The 23,960-nt window shown below is 37.9% G+C and overlaps 2 protein-coding genes across 2 annotated transcripts; one reads left to right on the plus strand and one right to left on the minus strand.

The window, feature by feature from the left end:
* The first annotated feature begins 1,483 nt into the window (after nucleotides 1-1,483).
* On the plus strand, nucleotides 1,484-13,843 carry LOC131595701 (protein CHROMATIN REMODELING 19). The gene is made up of 12 exons (XM_058868136.1): nucleotides 1,484-2,219; nucleotides 2,308-2,425; nucleotides 2,827-2,867; nucleotides 2,955-3,205; nucleotides 3,293-3,473; nucleotides 7,115-7,300; nucleotides 7,679-7,852; nucleotides 7,966-8,124; nucleotides 9,979-10,056; nucleotides 10,155-10,291; nucleotides 12,953-13,171; nucleotides 13,340-13,843. Exons 1-12 carry the CDS (start codon nucleotides 1,692-1,694, stop codon nucleotides 13,500-13,502), a joined length of 2,235 nt encoding a protein of 744 aa, XP_058724119.1. The 5' UTR covers nucleotides 1,484-1,691; the 3' UTR covers nucleotides 13,503-13,843.
* An 8,438-nt stretch (nucleotides 13,844-22,281) lies between these two features.
* On the minus strand, nucleotides 22,282-22,836 carry LOC131598193 (uncharacterized). The gene has a single exon (XM_058870818.1). The coding sequence runs from the start codon at nucleotides 22,834-22,836 to the stop codon at nucleotides 22,282-22,284; it is 555 nt and encodes a 184-aa protein (XP_058726801.1).
* Nucleotides 22,837-23,960: the final 1,124 nt, after the last annotated feature.

The following is a 23,960-nucleotide window of genomic DNA, read 5'->3' on the forward strand; positions in this document are numbered from 1 at the left end:
TGGGAATCAACTCTTAGTTCTTACGATTTTCTACAATCAAATCTCTCTTTATTCAATTGAATCTCTTCCGTTAGAAATCTAAATTTCCTTTGATCGAAGCACATATCTCCATTTCCTGATTACTTTTATCAGATTCAAGCTCTCCTCCTTTGAATCCTCTTTCAAATATGTTGACGATTGCGACTTCTAAAGCTAATTGTTTCACCATCTAACGACAAGTCGTCGATATCACAGAAGCATCCAGGAATCCCCCACCTCTTCCTCAAGGGAGAATGCTCGATTCCTAGCAACTGCTCAATCCTTTGCTCTGCCTTAAGATCATGTCAAACCTAGGACAAGTCAAGAGTGTTTCAACCTCCCTCATTCCTCGGATCTACACCATATTTTCATCAAGGCGAACCTTTGTTCAGACCTTAACTGCTGCCTACAACACATGGACAAGAAATGCTTCACAGCTTTCAACTTTTGCAAGCTAATCTTGATTTGCAGGAATTCAACGATCTGATGAACACTATATACCATATGGTGCAACACCATAATTACTAGACCATAAAAGATATATTGATTCAAATTGAAGAAAGTTTACTCTATGCTAAGAAGATATCCAAACACATTCTAAAGTCATCAAGCCACTGACAATATTAGCATCATACTCCTTCTCGTGGTCTCGAAAGAGAAAGAGGTAGCCATACTCCTCCCGAAGTTCATCACCTTCGGAGAAAGGAAAAGGACAAGGAAGATGCTCTCGTCCATTCGTGAAAGATAACTCCCATATCCACTCGCATCATGGATAGTCAGATGCTAAAATTGATAGAGAAGTCGTTGATGCTCTCGAGTTACGACGAGATCAGGAATTCAGATAAACATGTTAAACATGTAGACAATCACATAATAAATAGAAATATAAAAAATTTAATTAAAAATAAAGGTGATATGACCTATTCATTTGTTCACTGGCTCATAATTTTACGTTCTCGTTTTGCTGCTGGTATTAGAGGTGTTAAATTACTCTAAAAAAACAAAAAACCAAAAAAACAAAAAACATGTTTGGTACTGCGTTTCATATGCCATTCTCACGTCCCTATGTTTTTTTGAGGTGGTTTTATAGAAGCTACAAGTGGTAGCTTTTGGATAAACGCAAGGTGGCGTTTTGTTAAATGAAATACCAAACATATACTAAGAAAAATCATGAAAGCAAAGTAAGAATATCTACAAAGGACAAAACAGTTTAGTAATATTGAGATTTTGAACTTTACTATACCTTAGTTAAACTTTGGTCAGGTAGATGGAGTGTCATATGCATCCATAATATAATGAGCCTCTTGTCCCCATGTAACAATCATATTAAAAATGTAAAATATCTTTAATATTTCCTTGTAAGAAAATTGTTGAAAAAAATCTGTAAGTAATAACCACTCATTTATCACCCATTACACAAAGTGAGATAATTATATTACTACATTACATCACTAACTATTGAAAAAATTGAGCATTTTGTGAAAGCATCAAATTGTTAATGACGATCGAGTAGTATAGTAAGTACGCCTTGGTACCGATACGTTTCCGCCTCTACATTCCCCGCGCTCGTCACTTATATTACTCACACTTTCCCTTTTTCTTTTCGTTTCTCTCTCCGACTCTGACCCCGCCTTTCCTCAATTTCAACTTCACCACAATTTCTAGGGCACACGATGAAACCCGAACTCTACGAAATCTCCGACGACGAATGGGAAAACCACACTTTCAAACCCTCTCGCGTCCTCAAACGACCTCGCTCTCCACCGCCGCCTCTCGAATCCTTCGCTTATAAACCTCCTTCTCAAACCGTTTCCTCCTCCGACGATGACGATTGCGTCGAAATCAATGGAACCACCGCTAATACCTCTGAATGCCTCGATGACTTAGAGGATGCTGACGTCGACGAGAGGAAAACAGTTCCCTCCACGACGACGACTCGTCGGAGGTTTATAATCGATGATGACGAGGATGAGTTTGGCGGAGGGAATGGGAATGGAGATGATGTTGATTTGTTTGAGATTGATTCGACTGAGGATGAGATTGAAATTGAAGAAGAAAACGAAGATGATTTGGTTGGTAGGGCTTTGCAGAAGTGTGCTAGAATTTCTGTGGAGTTGAAAGGTGAGCTGTTTGGTTCTTCTGGAGTTGCTTGTGATAGGTATTCGGAGGTGGAATCTTGTTCAGTCAGAATCGTTACTCAGGTGTGGCGATTGCTTTTGTTTCTACTTTTAGCGTTTTGATTTTGAGGTTTGATTGAGTGGTTTTGAAGTGATTGTGTGATTTTGCTAGGATGATGTTGACGTTGCCTGTGGGTCTGAGGATTCGGATTTTCAACCTCTGTTAAAGCCGTATCAACTGGTTGGTGTCAATTTCTTGCTTCTGCTGTATCGGAAGGGTATTGCAGGAGGTAATTTTTAGGCTTTTTGGTTATGGTTTGCTGAAGAAGTTTTGTGGACTGATGTTTTCTGTTTTGCTTACTTGCTATTGTGTTCTTTAAAAAAGAATCCACGATTGGATAGATATTTCAATATTTCATTACGGTTATCTCAATCTTGTGACTGTTTCATGTGATGGTGATGCATTACTGCATTCATTGTTGTGGAATGACATGCTTGCTGTGTGTTTGATGTTTGCAGCTTTTGAGTTTGTGTTTATTGGAGCATTATTGTGTGTATACTGTATAGTGCTACTGATTTTTTTGAAGCTTTGTTTGTGGTGTTATGGTAACCGTATTTGTGCTTTAGAGTTAAAGCTTAGTATGGCTGTTATAAATTTGGTGATTGACTTTTGGTTTAATGTGTCACACAGCCATATTGGCAGATGAAATGGGGCTTGGCAAAACGGTTCAGGTATGTTATTCTTCTTTCATTTCTCTAATTTTGTTTGTTAACTTTGACTTTTTAGATGTAAGATTTGTTACATGTTCTTGTCTTCAGGCCATCACATATTTGACTTTGTTGAATCACTTGCACAACGATTCTGGTCCACATCTTATAGTTTGTCCTGCTTCTGTTTTGGAAAACTGGGAAAGGGAACTAAAGAGGTGGTGCCCGTCCATTTCTGTTCTTCAATATCACGGGGCTGCTCGCACAGCATACTGCAAGGAGTTAAACTCCTTATCCAAGGCAGGATTGCCTCCCCCATTTAATGTTCTTCTTGTGTGTTATTCACTTTTCGAACGACACAGGTTCTTTCCTCTATACCTTTTGCTACTTATATGACTGTTTTTTTTTTTTCATACGTTAATTAGTTTTAAAATATCTATTTGCTCTAGTCCACAGCAGAAGGATGATCGTAAAATCCTGAAGCGTTGGAAGTGGAGCTGTGTACTGATGGATGAGGCACATGCTTTAAAGGACAAAAATAGCTTTAGGTGGAAAAATTTGATGTCTGTTGCTCGAAATGCGAACCAACGCTTGATGCTGACAGGGACACCTCTTCAAAATGACTTACATGTATGTATAACTTATGTAGTAAATGTTATTGCGGCAGTGTGCCTGTTTTTTCACTTAACTGTTTTAAGTTACTGAACAAATTACTGGAGTAACTTTTGTTTGATATTTCCTTTTTTTTAATAGGATGTATTCTTGTTACTCCAATTCTCAAGTGGTCAATATCACCATAGAGACTGACGCTAAAAATTTATGATAGGAATTGGAATTTAACATAGAAATGCATTCAAAATTCAAGCGAGCCTTCACTGCATGCAGTAGACAAGTAATAAGAAAATATGGAAGTGGAAAGTAGAAAGTTCATAGAAGCAGAACTCCTCTTCCCAATGGCAGTAGCCAGCCACCCAACATTCACCCAAATGATTCCTTGCCCTTCCCACTCCTATCCCTTACCTTACCTAAAATTCACCTCACTTCCGCAGATTCTTGTATCTCATTCCCTGCCCCCCTGCTGCAGCGTGTCCTGTTTGTTTAGACGCAGAGAAAATATAATAGGATCCTCTCAACTTCAGACTTCCTTCCTCCGCAGCCCACCATATTTCCTTTGCCACCCTTGCTTAACTTGGCCCATTACATTACTTTTTTGTTGGAAGCAATGGCGGGATGGGACTAAGCGGAACAAAAGTTGTGGGTGAAAAAACATTTTGACAGAAGAGATGGAACGTTATATGTTTTGTCTTTGAGTGGTTTTGAGAGGTGAATTTTTTTTCCAGGTTTGTGTCTGGGAGTTGGTTTTAGCTGTTATGATGGAACGTTATATGTTTTGTCTTTGAGTGGTTTTGAGAGGTGAATTTTTTTTCCAGGTTTGTGTCTGGGAGTTGGTTTTAGCTGTTATGATTACATTTCACAGATCACACCTTTTTTCATTTTCTAAAAACAGAAGTAAACTTGTTGATTTTCTCTCCATATTTAGGAGGTTTTGTCTTTGCCTCTCTGGCTTTGGCATCTACCTCTTGTAGGGTTTCTTTCAGCATGTTTTGAACCTTCTTATTAGGATGGCCTTGCTATTCTCACTGATTTTGCTTCTCCCCTTGGCTGCCATGTTCTCTAGATCCAAAGGTTTTTTTTTGGGGTGGAATGTGGAAACCCACGGCTATGTGAATCCAGTGGCATGAAATTGTTTTTTAAAAATGGGGTTGACAGGCGCAATGATGTAAAAATCGAGAGTTTGCGTAAGATCTGGAGGGGATTGAAAGATTGTAACTAAGGATCCTAAGATCCTACTTTACAAAATTATACCTATATATGTACTTCTGCATGGAAAGTCATATAGTTAAGAAAAATAGCATCTATTTTCAATATTAAACCAAACGCGCGCGCGAGTGTGTATTGATTTATTAATTATTTTAGTTAGAAGTAAACAAAACATAAAAAGGGGAAGGGTAATTACTCCACACACAAGGCTCATATTAAAAGAACATTAGGGTCCACTACTTTCTTTAACTGTAAATATTTCCTTCAGAAGCTACTAAACAAGGGCGGCATCGGGCTGCGCAGAAGAGGGAAGAACCATAGAAGGGAAGGATGAGGGAGAGTCAAAGGCGGCGGCATGGTTGCCACACTCAAAATCACACCGAAGATCATCTGGGTTTAGAGAAAAAGCGTAAATTTTGGGATCGTAACACGGTATCGTAAGATTCTACCCGACACACCAACAACATGAATATATGAGGACATATTAAATCATGAGACAACAAGAGGAATCGAAAAGATGAAAATAGTTGCAGAGATGAGGAGATGATGAAAATAGTTTGCAGATATGAGAGATGAGAAGAATTTATAGAAGAAATGGAAGAGAATACCTTGAACTGTTTGAACCATTGAAGGATGAAAAATTCCAACCGGAATAGACGAGGGCATGATTAAATCACGAGGCAACTAGAGGAGTTGAGAAGATGAGAATAGTTGTAGAGATAAGAAAATGACGAGAACAGTTGCATAGATAAGAGATGGGAATAATTTAATTTATAGAAGAAATAGAAGGGAATTCCTTGATCAATTCAAACTATTAAAGGATGAAAAATTCTCAAGTGGGGAAGTAATTACTCAATTAAAGCCCCACTACAACAACAACAACCAACCTTATCTCACTAAGTGGGGTTGGCTACATGGATCAATTAAAACCCACCGAGTCTCAAAAAAGTGTATGTTCAGTGTACCCTTTCTAAGTGATTAAAAACAGGTAGAATTCTGAGTCAAAAGGTGGGAAACCGGGTAGAATAGGTGCTCGTTCTTCCTGGTAAAAAATGGATCAATTGGGTGAAACCATGTTGAAAATATGCGAAGGGGCGCTGACCACAAACTCACTATCTTCCTCTGCACGCTCACCGCTCCGGCCTCCAATGATTTTTGCACTGCTCCGGCACAGTTGAGGGAGAAAAACTCGTGTGATCACACAATCTCACATTTAGAGCACATGCTTAACAACCATCGGCGGTGGTGCTAGAACAAATAAATGGGAGAGAGAAAGGAGGCCACATTGCATTTGCTGGTGGAGGGACGAGGCTGCGTGGCAGTAGCCAGCAGACTAGAATTTTCTGTAGAAACCCAACCAGGTCCGAAATCCCATCTGCGGCGATCTTACCACCATTGGGTAGGAGGGTATTAAGTTTCTTTAACGTGTATCCATTGATTCACATGCAGCTCCTCTATTTCATTTGTTCCTTGAATCCAATGATTAGTAATTAAAGGACCTTCTAGTCAGCTGAGAAGTTTCCTACAAGGAGTTGATTTTGTTTATTGTTTTTGGTATTGATATTGGGTACTATTTCGGTTTTTGAACAGAAAATTAGTTTATAACTTTGTTTGTTTCTGATGGATTAGTTAGCATTGTTCTGATAGGTACACTCTAATTTCTCTATGAAAAATACGGAGATTAACTCCTTACAGCAGGGGAAAACCTCTATAATTTTCCCATCAACTGTAGTCCAAAAAAAAAAAAAAGAGAAAAAAGATAGACTGTGAAAGGCATTGTAGACTCTTAGAGTATCTGCTTCTTCCTTGTCCAAAGGCATCGATTTCTCCCTCTGTCACCGAATGCTCTGCCTTCTCTTTTCTCACTTTTTAAAGTCATGTTCTTCTTTGGAATTCACAGGTCACGTCACCTTTCCCATTCTTCCGTCCAGTTGTAGAATTTTTTTTTCTTGTATGAATTATATTTCGTTTATCATTGACATTATTGTCTAGCTGCACACCTGACACAGTGACACTATTGCTTGCTTAACAGATTTCTTCATTAGCATTATATATTTACGAAATTAGAAAGTTTTACATTAATATATTAGAAAGTAGGTTAAGAAAACTGTTGTGTGCTTATTGTGATTATTACTTTAGGTTGTAGGTTGTATGTCTTTTCGAATTATGAAAACTTCTGGGTTTTCATCCATATTATATTATACAGTTCCTCTTGAATAACTGTATGGTAATACGCAACTTGATAGAAACAACTTTGGAAGTTTGTGTTAGGCTTATGCAGAAACAGTTGCTGCCAGGGAAAACAAAAGGAAGAAACACATCGTCTTTTCTATTCTGTGTCGATAATGTATTTGCATTTCATGCAAAATCTGTCTCCTCTATTTGCTAGTTTTGCTGGTATTAATATAAATGTATTTCCTGAAGTAAGCCTTGTCATGAATTTGTTGCAGGAGTTATGGTCTATGTTGGAGTTTATGATGCCTGATATTTTTGCTTCTGAAGATGTTGATTTAAAAAAGTTACTAAGTGCTGAAGATACAGATTTAATTAGTCGTATGAAGTCTATCTTAGGGCCATTTATTTTGCGGCGTCTGAAATCTGATGTCATGCAGCAACTTGTTCAAAAATCACAGCAGGTATGTTTGCTACTTTTTAATAATGATTTTGTTGAGTCGATATGCTCTTCATCTTCAACATATCCTCTTTTTTTGTTTGTTATTATAATAAGCTTGTTATATAGTCTCTCCAGTCCTAATTATAAAAGGTCATTTGATGATTTTTTTGGTCTCATTTATGGAAACTTGTAACTTTTTAGGTGTATTTATTACTTAAATAACTTTACCCTCATTTAAAATATTCTTTTTAATAGCTTAATTTTCCACAAGGGTATTTTTGGAGAATACTCAAAATTACTGCAAGAAATAAGTTCCTTGGTATTAATGTTTTTTTCCCCGATTTTTTCTCTTGTAATTGGGACCCGAGGTAGTATTTTTTAAGCCTCACTGTTACTGCAGGTTGAATATGTCATGATGGTAAAGCAACAGGAACATGCATACAGGGAAGCCATTGAGGAGTATCGTGCTGTTTCACAAGCTCGGTTAACAAAATGTTCTGATCTGAACTCAAAAAATGTTCTTGAACTTCTTCCTCGACGACAAATAAATAATTATTTTGTTCAGTTTCGCAAGGTTCTTGCTTCTGTACATATTTTTATTTTAACTTAAAATCCAGCTATCTTTTCTTTTTGGATTCATATAGCTCTATTTCATTTTGTTTTATGTCTTGTTCATGCCTATTCCAGATTGCCAACCATCCCTTGTTGATAAGGCGAATTTATAATGAAGAGGATGTTGTTCGCTTTGCTAGGAAGCTACATCCATTGGGTGCTTTTGGCTTTGAATGTACTATGGACAGAGTTATAGAGGAGCTTAAAAGTTACAATGACTTCTCCATTCACCGGGTAATCTTCTACTCGGAAAATGCAATTTATCTGTGACTTTCCCGAATGCCTTTCACCAATAAGTTTTAGTAGTTAGATTTTTTTTCCTTCTCTATTTAAAGTTGTCTGTTGCAATGAAGTTCCAGGTTTATTTAACCCTACTTGTCAATAGCACGAGATGTTGGTTCAATTCATAGCTGTCAGCTGCTAGCTACACCAACTAAGAAAGGGCAATCAGGGGTTATAGAGCTCCCTCCATAGCGAGGTCCAGGGATGAGTTGGACTCGTTATGGATTCTACCACTCAAACTACACCAATGGGGAAATTCTTACATTGCCCTTCCTTATATTTGGAACCAGCTTTTTTAAAATTTAGATATTTCCATCTTACTGCTTTAGAAACACTTTAAGGTTAGTTTTTTCCTTTGACAAATAGTACTGAATGCAAAATCTGTGTGCTGCTAGTGCTAGCCATCCCTTCACTCCTGGTTTTCTGGCCGGTTCACCCCATTTACTCGGCACCCCAAAATCGATTTCACCTATCCATTTTATCTGATTGTGACTTGGGTTTTGCGGGTTCTGACGAGTCTGCAATTGTTCAACATATATTATAGCCATTAGTTTCAAAATTATAACAAAATCAATTCCAGCAAAATCCATTTTATCCTTTTGTTATATTAATTGAAGTGACACCGAAATCCAAACTCAATATCTTTAGATTACAAGGCTAAGCCTTTTGCACTGAGCTAACACCTCAAATATGGTATAAGAATAATTTATCTGAACAGTAGAATATTATATTACATTGTGATGTTTGAAGTCTATTTTCGTCTCCAGTGGTCAACATTAAACCACAAGAGCACTGACTACATGCTGAAAATGAGAGTGAGTGAAAAGGAGAAGGATTGCCACTTCATAATATCCTTCTGATGGTTTCTCCTCTTTGCTTCTTAAAGCATTGCTACAAATCCGTAAAGCCAAATTGTGAAACATTGGAATGATGGAGTCTCATCCAGTTATGACTAATATTATTGATGAGTTGTGGGTAAAACATTGGAATGATGGAGTCTTTGATGAGCCTTAATCTTGATGACAGACTCAACTTTCTGGTGCTGCTGCTGAAAGTTCTGGTCATCTAGTTTGTTGGTAACTTGGTGTGAGAATTTACTTAAGCTGAACGAGGCATGATCCATCTCTGGCTGCTGGAGAATTTTTATTCATTGTAGAAATTTGGAATGGAGTTAATGGCAATCCTGGTGGTGGTTGAAGATGATTTTTGGGAGAGACCATTATGGTCTAGGGATCTAAACCATCTTAGCTTTCTCCGAGTTTCAAAATAATGAGTGTGTGAGTTGGTCGGAGTGAAAAGGATTTGTATTATTCTCACATTGATTCTGATACAAAGATATAGTATTTTACCAAGTGTAAGTTACTAACTAACAATGTCAGTTATGTGTAAATACATCTGTACAACATTTCTGAGACCAAGATTATGCTAATGTCAGCTGCATAAATTTTAGGAACATTCACTATTAGGTACAAATGAGTTGTACAAACTGACTGATTTTTTAATTCTATGGCTGCCACTAAGTGTATTATACTTTAAATTTCTAGCTTCTATTTGCTATGTAGCTGGCAACCATCTCATCAGTATTTTACGATTCCCTAATTGTTTTTTTTTTGGTTGACATGTTGCCATTTTTGTTACACATACATACCTAGGTGTATTTGTATAATTATAACTTCAAAAATGTAGAACTCTAACAGATATAAGCTTTCAGACATTATAATATAATTAATCTAACTTGTTGACAATTGTTTATGCTCTCTGCATATCGTTGGCTTGAATTTGAAGGTACAATTTTTTTATTTGCAGCTTTTACTTCATTATCGTATCAATGATAAAAAGGGGATTCTTTCAGATAAGTACGTTATGCTTTCTGCAAAATGTCGGGTATGAATTTTATGGCTCAATTTTGTAATTGTCAACTATGCTGTTTTTGGTATGATAATGCATGGCATGCTGAGGTTGAGCTACTTTGGATAATGTAGGCTCTATCAGAACTTCTTCCGTCACTAAAGAAGAATGGTCATCGTGTCTTGATCTTTAGTCAATGGACATCAATGCTTGATATATTGGAGTGGGCCTTGGATGTTATTGGGCTGACCTACAAACGGCTTGATGGAAGGTAATGCCATTTATGACATTAAAGCTTTCTTCACACTCAATAAGTATGGTTTATGGCACATTTTATGTAGGCTGATATTATCAGCGGCTAAACTCAGACACAATTAAATCATGTATAAGAATAAGATAAAATAAGACTTGCACTGTCATTGTAAAATAGTTACACCGACACTGAATCGCCAAGACAGGAAAGTTCATTGAACCAAGAGAGGCAAGACAAACCATGACCATTTCCAATATGGACTTGATCTGATCTTGGGAGGGAGACAGCATCCACAGGGTTTGAAGCATTAGGTGTTACTTGATGTATAGCGCTAGCACCTGAATCAGGATATCAGACCTGATTATTAAATGAGTTGAACGCATATGTACCAGCAATAAGTGCCTAAGGCCTTGATATGCCATATTGATTGTTGTATGAGGAGTTACCAGGTCGAGGTGATGCCATATTTGTATGTGCAGGTGGACGGTTGAGTTTACACATTGGATTGAGCTCCATAACCACCATAAGGTTTAGTTGAATGATGATAATATCAATAGCTGTCTTCATGGCTAGCCTTGTAATATATCTGACACTGAACATGACCTTGATTGCTATGTCGGCCACCACGACAGCCACGACTACGAAATTGATAACCTCGACCTCCAGTCAGATTGTATTGATTGGAGGTGTTAGAATCAGGAAAATTATCCTGTGGATATGGTGGTTGTGTGAGATACCTTGAATTAGGTTAACAATGACAGTATCTATAATGTCTTAAACTTTTCAATGCTGAGATTCTTGAGTGAGAAGCAGAGATTCTAATTCATCAAGAGAGACAATTTCTGACCTATTGTTAACAGCAGCTACAACTGAATCATACTCAGTAGGAAGAGCTTCAAGAACAAGCTCAATTTGATCTCTACATAAAATTGGATCTCCAATTAACATGAGAGTATCAACAATGGTGCCAACGTGTGCAAGGAACTCAGTAATGTTACCTTTCGTTAGGGATCCCAACTTTGGTCTGAGTTGTCAAGATCGGGTTTTCACCTGGGTATGGAAGTACAAATGAATCTCCTTGCGCATTTGCCATGAGTGACAGAGAAGAACGAAGCGAGAGAGAAGAGAGTCTGAAACTGTGAATAACAGCCATCTACATAGGAGAGGTTTTTGTTCTTCCCAAGCTACATATGCAGGATTTCAGTGGGAGAAACGGAGAGGATGAGGGGGAAAGAGAGGGATAGAGAAACAGTAAGAATGGCTTATTGATGATTTCAGTTACAATCTAAGTGTATATATAGTTGGTTGTAGTAACCAACTCATAACAGAAATCAGTTATGAATTTTGACATTGGGAAATGGAAGAGAATTGGGCCTTGGCTCATTACAAAGGAGGCCCAACCTTAATCCCTAATAGAATGAACCCTACTCTGATGAGCAAAACCCAGCTCAATCCAGCTCCATCGATGAGAGCCTAATCATATCACCTTTCACTCTTAACTAACCAATGTCAAATTTCCGATATGGAGTATGGCATGGTGTATTTTTTGTTAGCTTTCCCATAGGACGAAACACTTATTATATCTATGCCATTGATAACACTTAGTAATTTGAGTTTTGTGATTTAATCAGTTTGTAAATCGATTTTGAATTTGTTTTGCAACTTGTGTGTTGAGTTATGCAATTATCTTGTGACATGATATGGTTAGGTCTAGTCTGTTTGGATGTTGAATATTTACTATGCACATAGTAAAATTGTGTTTGGATACAATGATGGATGTTTTAATATTTTTTTTTGTATCAAGTGAACTCTTACCAGTCCTACTGTCGGTCCACAGTTAATGTTAATTCTTGAGTTTGACAACCTCCTTGTTCTCTTGGATCCCTGATCTAGAATTAATTGTAAAATGTTCTGTTTGGGAATGAGTTTTGGATGGGACCTTTTTCAGTTCCCAAACCAAACACGGGATCTTGTCTGTCTCAGCATTCCCAGAACTACAGAATCAAGTCCTGAACCCAATGCCACCAAAAGGGAGGTCAGTCTCTTTGGTGAAGGTCAAAATTGTTGACTACTCTTAGAATTTGGGTTGAACCTAATTCATCCCTACAAAACTTACAAAACCGGTTTGTAAGGTGAGAATCACCCCCTCTTATAAACACAACACATGCTATATCTCTAAACAATGTGGAACAAAATCCCACCCTTTCACACCCACAACATATTGAAGGTGTTGGAGGCCGCAATGAAGGCAAGCCAAATGCCACAATTTAGGTGGGCTAGGGGCAGACCGAAATAAAGGAAGAATTTCCAACAACTACCAATGTGTTTCACTCTCCTTCCTCTTAATCCTTCCAAACTTGGTATGTGGCTACAGAACAATGTAAACAAGTGGTTGGAATTGGAAGTTGCTAATTCATGAAATAACTGGTTTACTAAACTGGAACTGAAAATAGCAAATGTTGAAAAACTAATATGCACACCTTTAGGTTTTTTCAGATGAAATTATTTGAAAAGGTAAATTCAAATAATTTCAACTAATTTATATTGAAGTATCTAGCATGATTTTTAAAATCAAATATTTATCATTCACTCTACTTAGCACCATGATTGAAATGTGCACCCTTTCAAGTATTATTCACCAGATGCTGCTTTCCTTACTATGTGCTATTTAACTCTCAGCACACAGGTGGCAGAGAGGCAAACAATAGTCGACACATTCAATAATGATACTTCGATTTTTGCATGCTTGCTTTCCACTAGAGCTGGTGGACAAGGCTTAAACTTAACTGGAGCTGATACAGTTGTGATTCATGACATGGATTTTAATCCACAGATTGATAGACAGGCAGAAGATCGTTGTCATCGAATTGGTCAAACAAAGCCTGTAACCATATATAGGTATTTGTCCTTTCTCTCCCTTCACTCCATTAACATCCACAATAGTACTAAGATTGCTATTTTTCTCTTTCTTTTCTTCCTGGAAGGAATAGGGGGGGAGATACTAAACCTTCTATTTTTGTTCTTAAGTAATCGGGCTGATTGTTGTATTATGATGTTTTCCATTAGACTGGTGACAAAGGGAACAGTTGATGAGAATGTGTACGAGATTGCAAAGAGAAAGCTAGGATTAGATGCTGCTGTTCTAGAGTCCATGGAAGATATCAAAGAAGGGGACATGCCTGAGAAGACAATGGGAGAGATATTGTCTGCAATTTTGTTAAAATATTGAGCCAAAGAAAACTTTTTTATCATCCGCATAGGACAAATTGGCCATCCTTAAAATTGGCACAAAAAACAATTTGCCGCCTTAGAAATTAGTAAGATTTTCAAATTGTTGTACATTAGTTTTTATTCATGTATTTGCTGACATGAATAATCTCTTTTGGTAGATAGATCAATACGATGACTAGAGTATTAAAAATCAAGGTAGAAATCAGCACATTTGTTGAGCATTACTCTGGAAGCCTCATTGGACAATGCTCTTATGTAGCATTGTTTATTACCAAGTGTAGAGTATTGAATATTTATACTCTGCAAGTTGCATTTTTTGATTAAGCCTGTTTGGTTTTACCTGCTAGTGCCAGTCAACGCAGACACATTTCTTTACAATTTCTAAAATTCTTTAAGAGGAGAATTTTCTCTAGCCGCCTGCTTTTATTATATCAAAAGGAAAAATACGCTTTTATGAAAAGGATTAAAAAATTCACGCTATCTAGTTTGTTGGATAATATCTACACCAATAAACATTCCTGTGAATAAATAAATATAAATATTCTAAATTTTAAAGTTGAATCCGCGTCTAAGTCTGGGTGTATTTGTAAACATAATTATACAAGTGTTTGACACATAATTATGACGTTTATTTCCAATGAAATAAGATTACAAGATTGTTTTGACCAGATGTTTCACACTCTTTGGCAATCTTCAAATACTCTATAATGTCACTCTTTGGCCATCTTGAGCAGGGCATGTAAAAAGACTTTGTATTCACCTAACCCCTAACTTTTTGCCCACTTCTTACCACAGGCATTCCCTTAAACATACGATAAAGTTTAAAGGAAAAAGATAGTATACACGACTTTTTTATATTAAGAAAGTATTTTTTTAGCTTAACTAGTGTTTATGATAGATAGTGCCAAGCAAAGAAATTCTCTACTTTTTCTGTGTTGGCATCCAATATGCTCTTTTTAATTTGTATAACTTGTCTATAGCCAATTTAGAGAATGAGTCCAAGCAACGGAAACGAAACCCCACGTTGTTATATGTAGACAAATACAATTTGCATGAGGCTTTCCTCATAAAACAAGAGTTGTGTGGAAACAAAGAGTTGTAATGAGACAAGTTACGAAAGAAAGAGGAAGGAATCCAAAAACTGTTACTCTTTATGTCACTCTTTCTAAAGTTATTACGTACGATAAGATTTCAGTTTACGTCAATTTGATGCTACACAAAATCATCATCGATACTCTCTTACTCTTTATCCACTTTTGCATGTAATGTAGCTGTTGAATCAAAGGCGTTGAGACGAGTAATTTCCTCTTTTTCTTAACAATATTCGTTTTTATAAGAAAGGTAGCAATTTTACACCGTGAAAAGATCTTTCCGCGTACAAAAATAAACTTTTGTTATTTCTTTTTCTCAAGAGTACTACAGTACGGTCAAAGCATTTCAACGACTATTCAAAACACATTAGTGGTTCAACAGTCACTCACTTTTAAAAAATCATTTAATAGAAAACATTTAACTAGGGGTGTGTATAAAACCGATTTTTCATGAATAAATTGATAATCAAATTGTTTTATTTTTTATATTCAACTAAAATGGTAAAATATAATATTAGGTGACCAATTTGTGATCCAAATAATAAATCAATATTCATAAAAACAATTTTATTGAGTCCCTTTGACGAGACGTTCTTGAGTCACTTAGACGAGATTTTGTTGAGTCCCTCTGACAAAACTTTATTGAGTTCCTTCTGCGAGACTTTGTTGATTTTTTCAGGCGAGACTTTGTTTACACTATTTGGTGAGACTTTGTTGAGTCCCTTAAGCGAGACTTTGTTGAGTCCCTCAGGAAAGACTCTATTAAGTCTCTTAAACACTATTCGGAGGGGGTTTCAATTTTTAGTATGTTATTCGCATTCTCACAGTTTGTGGAAAATTTTGTAACCCCACCTTTTAGGGGTCTTTTTTTAATGGATAAGTTCACGCCTTTGGCGGTTTGTTCATATTATTCTCATTGTGCGTCCTTTGCGCTATTTGTAGTATGAGCGACATATTTAGGCGTAAATGACTCTTCTACGATGACCCAACAATGTTGTAAGGCAGTAAGGATCCTTCGATAAAGATTTATCACTCTTAATGACCTTCTGGGATGACAAGGATCTTCCCGTGGAAGTCCAACAATGTAATTATCCCATAGGACGACAATGACCTTTATGTGGAAGTCTACCATTATAATTACCCTGTAGGGCGTCAAGGATCTTTCTGTGGAAGATCAGCAATATACTCACCCCGTAGGGAGACAAGGATCTTCTTGTAGAAGTCTCTCTTGCGGAAGTCTAATAATATAATTACTTTGTCGGATGATAAGGATCTTCTTGTGAATGTTCATCAATATAATGACTTAGTAGAATAGAAATGATTTTTCTGTGGAAGTCCAACAATATAATTACCCAGTAGGGAGGCAAGAATCTTCTTGTGGAAGTCCAACAATATAATTACCCCATAGGATGTAAAGATCTTCCCGTGGAAGTCCAGCAATATAATTATTCCGTAAGGCAACAAAGATCTTCCTGTGGAAGTTCAGCAATATAATTATCCCGTAGGATGGCAAGGATATTCCCGTGGAAGTCCAATTATATAATTTAGTAGGAAAGCCATAATAACTTGTTGCAAATACCATAACCTGCTACAAGAAATTTTGTAAATAGGTGATTCACCCTCAACCACTTAGCTACAATAACGTCTCAGATTGACTGAGTTGCATGTTCTGCAGATGAGCCATCTATCTATTAGGCAACTTCTAATATATATAGAATACGACCCCTCTCAATTGGGTTGTAGTTTTCCCTACTCGGCAGACACTACAACTTGTCATAATACTAAATTTCCTCAATGCATCTTTCTTCGAATTACCTTGAAGTTGTATCTCCTGGATGCTATCTATTTAATAACAAACTCTCAGATGTGGGCGATATCTCTCGTTTTATCCAGTAGGTCGACGTTACATCTAATCACTCCCTCGTTTTCCTCTTTGTTGAAGTAGGAGAGTTTCCATATTGGCATGTCGATTTCGATTGGTAGTATGGTGTCTGCCCCGTATATAAATGTAAAATGGATTTCTCTAGTGGTGAAATGAGGGATAGTGTGATATGACCACTATACTTCGTGCAATTGCTCAACCCACAAACCGTTGGCCTTATCCAGTTTCTTCTCGATGTATTTCAATATTACTTTGTTGACCGACTCAGTTTGTCTATTCTTATATGGGCGAACGACACATACAAATTGAGTTTGTACCCCCATCTCTTTGCTGAAATCAATTACAAAGACACTAGCAAACTGAGTTCTATTATCTGAAACAATGATTCCTGGTAGACCAAACCTGCACATATTTTTATGCCAATAAAAGTGACACACTCTCTCCACAGTTATCATGGACACAACCTCTGCCTCTATATACTTTGTGAAGTAGTCAACTTCGACAATCAAGAATTTCAATTGACCGGGAGGTATGGGAAAGGGCCCCAAAATATCCACGCCCACTTATAAAAAGGCCAAGGAATTGCTACAAAATGGAGACGCTCGACTGGTATATGGTGTAGATTGGCATCCCTTATGAATTTCTCACACTTCTTGACTAAAGATATAATGTCATTCATTAAGGAGGGCCATCAATAATATGCTTTTAACAGCTTATGGGCCATAGATCGCCCACCAATATGGCCGCCATAAGGCCCTTAATGAACCTCAGCTAAAACCAAGGCGTTCTTATTTTCCTCAAAACATCTCAAAATAGGAGTAGCCCTTCCCATTTTATAAAGCTTTCTTGACATGAAGGCGTACTTCGCTACATGCTTGCGGACTTTATTTGCTTCTAACTCATCTCTTGGTAATTCTTCTGACTACAGATAGCGGATTATGGGTTCCATTCAACCACCAGCTAGGACGACATGGATGGCATTTGCCTCTTCCACTTCTATGCTAGGGATGCCTTATATTTCTTACAGTGCGGTTGAATCTTGCGTTATTCGAGCTAGCCTTTTTGGACATCAGGTTTGCCCCGAAGTTCTGTTCCCTTAGCATATGCTCTATTTCTAACTTTTTGAAGCACTCAATCAAGTCACGTAACTTTTTTAAGTATCTGATAAGCTATGGCTCCTTCGCTTGGTACTCCCTAAAATTTTTTCCACCACCAGCTAAGAGTTGCTCTGAGCTTGTAGGGTAGACACACCTACTTCTAAGGCGAGAGTCACGCCGATGACTAGCTTCATATTGAGCATGATTGTTACTAGCCTTAAATTCAAACTTCAATGAATGCTCGATCAATAAGTCATCTGGTCATTCTATCACAATCCCACCGCTACTCCATTTGACTTTAGAGGCTTCGTCCACTGAGAGGATCTAAGCGGGGGAAACCTCCTCACTGATGGGTGTGCCGAACTCAGCTAGCAAATATGCCAAGACCTATGATTTAATGCTGCCTCTAGGAATGTAGTGGATGTCATATTTAGATAGTTCGACCACTCAAGATACCATTCTTCCGACTAGGTCTAGCTTCTTAAGGACATGGCGTACGAGATAGTATGTTTTTACCAATATCCGATGTCCTTGGAAATAAGACCTAATATTTCTCGCGGTCACCACTACCACTAATGCGATCCTTTTTATCTTATGATAGTGGATCCCGGTTCCCATGAACGCTTTTATTACGAAATAGACAAGCCTCTCTACCTTATCTATTTCCTGCACAAGTACTGATCTTAATGCTTGGTCAATAACAAAAAAGTAGAGATATAATGGAGAGTCTTCTCTTGGGAGTGTAAGAATGGGTAGTGACATTTGAAAGGCCTTTATTTTTTAGAATGCTTGCTCACATTCGTTGGACCATTCAAATCTCTCATTTTTCTTCAACATTGGGAAGAAGTGGAAAACCTTGTCATCTACATAGGAAAGAAAACGAGAGAGACTGGATAATCACACTGTTGGTTGTTGAACCTCCTTGACATTGAAAGGGCTTATGTTGTCTATGATGGCTTTCCATTTATCTAGATTTACCCCAATGCCCCACTTGGTGAGCATGAAACCCAAAAACTTTCCTTCTTGTACGCCAAATGAAAACTTGGCTATATTAATGTACATGTTGTAATTCCTAATTGATCTTATGATATATTATAAGTCTGCAACATGGCTTCATCCTTCCGATGTTTTCTCAATCATGTCAGCATTGTAAACCTCCAAGTTTTGTCCTATGTGTTTTGAGAATACCACATCTAAGCCATTGATAGGTGACACCAATGTTATTGAGCCTAGATGGCATGGCATTGTAGTAATAATTATCATGATTAGACATGAAAGCCTTCTTGGGAGCGTCTATGGGATCCATTTTAATCTAGTTGTACCCCGAATAAGCTTCCATGAACCTCATCATTTTGTAGTTTGAATATCTTTCAATTAGGAGATCTATGTTAAGGAGGGAATATAGATCTTTGGGGAAAACTGCACTAAGGTCGGTGAAGTCGACACACATACACCACTTATTTGATACCTTCCTTACCAAAACAACATTAGCCAACACAAAGGGTAATCGACCTCTGTTATAAAATTGGCACCTTTCTACTTTTGAACTTCCTCGTCAATGATGGTTCTCTTTTCTTCTCCAACCTTGCATTTTCTCGGGGACACTGGCTTTACTGAGGGATATACGGAGAGGCATTTACACACCACTCTGGTATCTATGTCAGACATGTTTGAGGGCTCCCATGCGAACATGTCGGCATTCCTCTTAAATAGGGCGGTCAAAGTTTCCTTTTCATATTCAAACAACGAAGTGCCCAACTTAGTGACTTTATGTGGCAATGGCTCGATCTGGACCTGTTTCAGATTTTTTTTTAGGGGTGAGACTTTCGCTTTCTACCCCTAATGTTGGGTCCCAACTTGCTAATAAGATTCATCCATTTCAAGGCGAGGGATAACAACCAGGGTGAGGGTCTCCTCACTACTTCCAAGTTGCTTATATAGCATTCTTGGGAGACAAATTGATCTCCCTTGACTGTAACCATGTTCCCATCAAACAGTGAATATTTTAAGCTTAAGTGGCGTGTGGAAAAGACTATCCAAGCAGATCGAGGGCAGGTCTACTCAGGATGACATTTTTAAAGGGACATGGCATCTACTACGAGATAATTTACTTCTATGGCCCTGACGCTTATTATAACACCCCAGACTACTTTCAGGATTACTGAATGACCCCATAAACCAACACGAGTCATTTCAGCATGCTTTGTCCTTACTCACACGCTTTCCTAGAAACTTTCCAAAAAGTTACCCATCCAAATACTGCTCCAAATCAAAACTCATTAACTATAGGGTTCTTATTTATTAAGGTAACAAAAAGAAGATGTATCTTGTTGATATAGGTAGTACTAATCAATCCTTATAAGCCTTCTTTCAACCATGCAGTCCCATCCCTACATATCCTCAGGATCCCTCTCATTCCAATGTGAATTCGATGACCACTCCCCGCCCTCTTCGGCCTCGGGTGTTACATACCCACCAGCTTCAGCTTGGTTCCCATCCCTGTACAACCTCACGATCCTTCTCATTCCAATGTGAATTCGACGACCACTCCCCACCCTCTTCGGCCTCGGGTGTTACATGTCTACCAGCTTCATCTTGGTTCATCCCCGAACCATATCGTATTGGGAGAAGTCTAGCTCTGATACCGTTTGTAACGCCCCAAACTACTTTCAAGATTACCGACTGACCCCATAAACTAACACATATCTTTTTAGCATGCTTTGTCCTTACTCACATGTTTTCTTAGAAACTTCTCAGAAGGTCACCCATCCAAATACTACTCCATGTCAAGCCTCCTTAACTATGGAGTTCTTATTTGTTAGGCTACCAAAACGAAGATGCATCTTATTGGTATTAGGTAGTACCAATCAATCCTTACATGCTTTCCTTCAACCACGCAGTCCCATCCATGCACAACCTTAAGATCCATCTCATTCCGATGTGAATTTGACGGCCACTCCTCGCCCTCTTCGGCCTCGGGTGTTACACTTGTTCTTGAGCCTACTATAGTTTCAAGGGTGATGTAGCCCTTGATCTGTACTTGTTCTCCTGATTGGTGGGTCAGGGATCCCTAGAAAGATCCAGTGTTATAAGGATTTATCTAGAGCCCCTAAAAAATTACTTATGAGCATAATGTTTGCGGAGCTTCCATGGCATAACACTTGTTTCCTAACTCAACTGGCATATTGAATCGTGATGACCATAGGGTCATTGTGTGGAGGATTATGCCTATATCGTCTTCTCTCAAAAAGGTGATTTCAGGCTCCCAATTTGTACTAAAGATGCTAAGGGCCTTTACAAGTGTGATGTCTGTTGCTAACACCTATTAGGCATATCTTATATCTTCTATGGGAGGAACTAAATTCTCCCCCTTTGGAGAAATCTCCAGCGATGGTGTTAGTGGTCGTCTTGAAACTTTGCTAGAGTATCTTCGTGAGAAGATGGTGAGAGAAACTCGTGATAGGGTGATATATGTGTGGTCTAGGTTAGTTTTACGGGAGCCCTATGGTGGACACCAAGTGTACTGGATAAAAGTACGATATACATGAGGTTTTAAGGTTGTTAGGGTAGTAAGAGCTAACTCATTTGAGGTTAGAAGCTGTTGCATTCATATATTTCTTGGTGTTATTAGTTAGTTTTCAATATCATGGAACTGATGTTTATATAGCCCTCAGCGGGTCTTGAATCAAGTGAACCAAGTCCCTCTAGAATATAGAAGCCTTCCTAAGTTAAACTTCAAGAGGTGTAGTTAAATCTCACGACTTCCTAAGTATCGATTGTTGACCCAGGACATACTCCACCCACGATCGCACGTCATGGACGGAGAAACGGAAAGTCACCAATAAATTAAAAATAGTGGCGGTCGAACCAAATAAAGGATGTTCAAACTAGTTAAAAGGACAACTTGGGATGGAAAAAAGTATATGCCTCTCGTCTTCACCCTAAGGCCTTCCTTAATTATACCATTACCTATACTATTAATATTCTTTACAACATTGATGAATGAAAGTTATTTCCTTCTTTTATATATAAGAGGACTTGTAAACAATAGGTAATGCCTGAGAATGATGAGGATAACTAGTAATCACTAATGCATAAGGCATCTTCAATGAACGACTCCTCCCATGCTTCTCAGCAAAGAGACTTATTAGTGGATCAAATACCGGTTAAAAAGTGAGAGATCTTAAAAATAAGAAGATATATGAATGTAATTAAATAATGATTTATGAAAATTTACTAGTACTATCTATACCACAAAAATGCATCTTATTTTATAGTCTATAAAATGTAAATTTAATAGTTAATCACGTTTAACTTTAAATGAGCGGCCTTCTAAAAAGTTTTTAGAAAGTGTATTTAGGCACATAATTCACTAAAAATCCATGCTGAACAAAATTTAATAATGTATCATAAATCATTACTAAAAACATTTTCAAATATTATTAACAACACTTTTCAAGTGTATATGTTTTTTTTTGTAATCAAGAAATAATATTAAACGGAGAACTAAGGGTTCTCCAACCGGATTACAAAGGAGAGCGGGAAAGCCCGACAAAAAGAAAAATTACACACCAATTATCCTTACGATAGAAAGAAAAGAGGCTCCTTACTAAAATCGTAAAAAGAGTAATTGGGATGGGTAATCTTCCCGCAAAAAGACCATTTCCAAACCAAGAATTTGATGTTCCAAACGGTGTTGTTAATGCTCTAAGCTTCCTTCCGAAAACGCACTCCATTCCTAAGTAACCACAAGGCCCAAATAGTGGCAATCCACACCAAGTCCAATTTGCTATCTTTAACTTTACGCGAACGAAAATACAAGTGCCAATCCCAAAAATGCGGCATACACTTGTTATCCAAAAACTCCCCTTTACCAACCCACATAGCTATAACATTCCAAATCTTTTTACCCACCAAACAACCAAAAAAGTAATGATCCCTATCCTCGGATACTAGACCACACAAAGCGCATTTAGACGTATCAAACGGAAAATTCATACCTCTATACACCAAACCATCAATCGTAGGAAGCCTATCAAGAAAAAGTCTCCACCCAAAAGCCTTTATTTTGAACGGGACCTCCATTTTCCAAAGAAACCCAAAAAGCCCATCATATCTATTAGGCGGTCCAAACGGAATTTGAAGGTTCAAATAAAAACTATAACAAGATGCTACCGTAAATTCCTTCGTCGTTTCTTTGTTCCACAAAACCGAGTCGTTGCCATGATTCCAACCTATGAACGAATCCACTCGATTCTTCATCTTAATCAAATCCGACTCTAAAAAATTCCCCTCCAACTTTAAACCAAAATCACCCCAACTCCAAACTCCGTCACTCCACCCCCCATACCCGCCACCGATACACCCTTCAAAAGAGAATTATCATACAACTCCGGGAATTCCTCTTTCAACGGGATCCCTTCCAACCAATTAGATTCCCAAAACGGCGTTTGAAACCCGTTGCTAATAGTAAATTTAACATTTTCCACCATAGGATCCGTATGAGAGAAGGACCGAATCTTAACCAAATCTTTCCACCAAAAAGAAGAAGATGAAGAAGAAGCTACGGAAAGAGAGTGAGAAAATTTACTAACCTTGCCATCAACCAACAAAACGGACGATAAATCACCATAACGGGCTTTCAAAACATCGAGCCAAAGAGACTTACGGCCTTGTAAAATACGCCACCTCCACTTGTTGAGAAGGGAAATATTAAACAACGCGGTATCTTTAACACCTAATCCCCCTTTCTCCATAGGAAGCAATAAGTCTTTCCACCGAACCCAATGAATCTTTCTTTTCTCCTCCACACCTCCCCAAAGGAACTTACTTTGCACACTATTGAATTTCTTCACCACCTTCAACGACATTTTATAGAAAGACATAGTGAAAATGGAGAGAGAACTAAGAACCGACTTCAATAGAGTAATCCTTCCTCCAAAATTCAAAAAGCGATTAGTCCAACCTTCCAATCTAGTCTTCATCTTGTTCAACAAAGGATCCCAAGTAGAATCCAACCTAGGATTGTGACCGATGGGGATGCCAAGGAAGAGAAACTTGTTTTCCTCAATTTTACAAGACAAAAAAAGAGAAGCCACTTCCAAAAATTGGTTGGTAGCATTGATACCAATCAATTTACTCTTGTTATAGTTTATACCAAGGCCCGACACAAGTTCAAACGCTCTAAGAACCACCTTGACCGCCTTAATATGCTTCCAACTACCATCCCCCACCAATAAAGTGTCATCCGCGAATTGAAGAATGTCCACTCTACAAGAACCTTTGATAACAAAACTTTGGTACTCCCCAATTTCCATGGACTTTCTAACCAAGGCCGTGAGAGCTTCCGCCACCAAAACAAAAAGAAAAGGAGAAAGGGGGTCTCC

This window comes from Vicia villosa, linkage group LG4, assembly GCF_029867415.1.
Source record: "Vicia villosa cultivar HV-30 ecotype Madison, WI linkage group LG4, Vvil1.0, whole genome shotgun sequence".
NCBI classification, from domain to species: domain Eukaryota; kingdom Viridiplantae; phylum Streptophyta; class Magnoliopsida; order Fabales; family Fabaceae; genus Vicia; species Vicia villosa.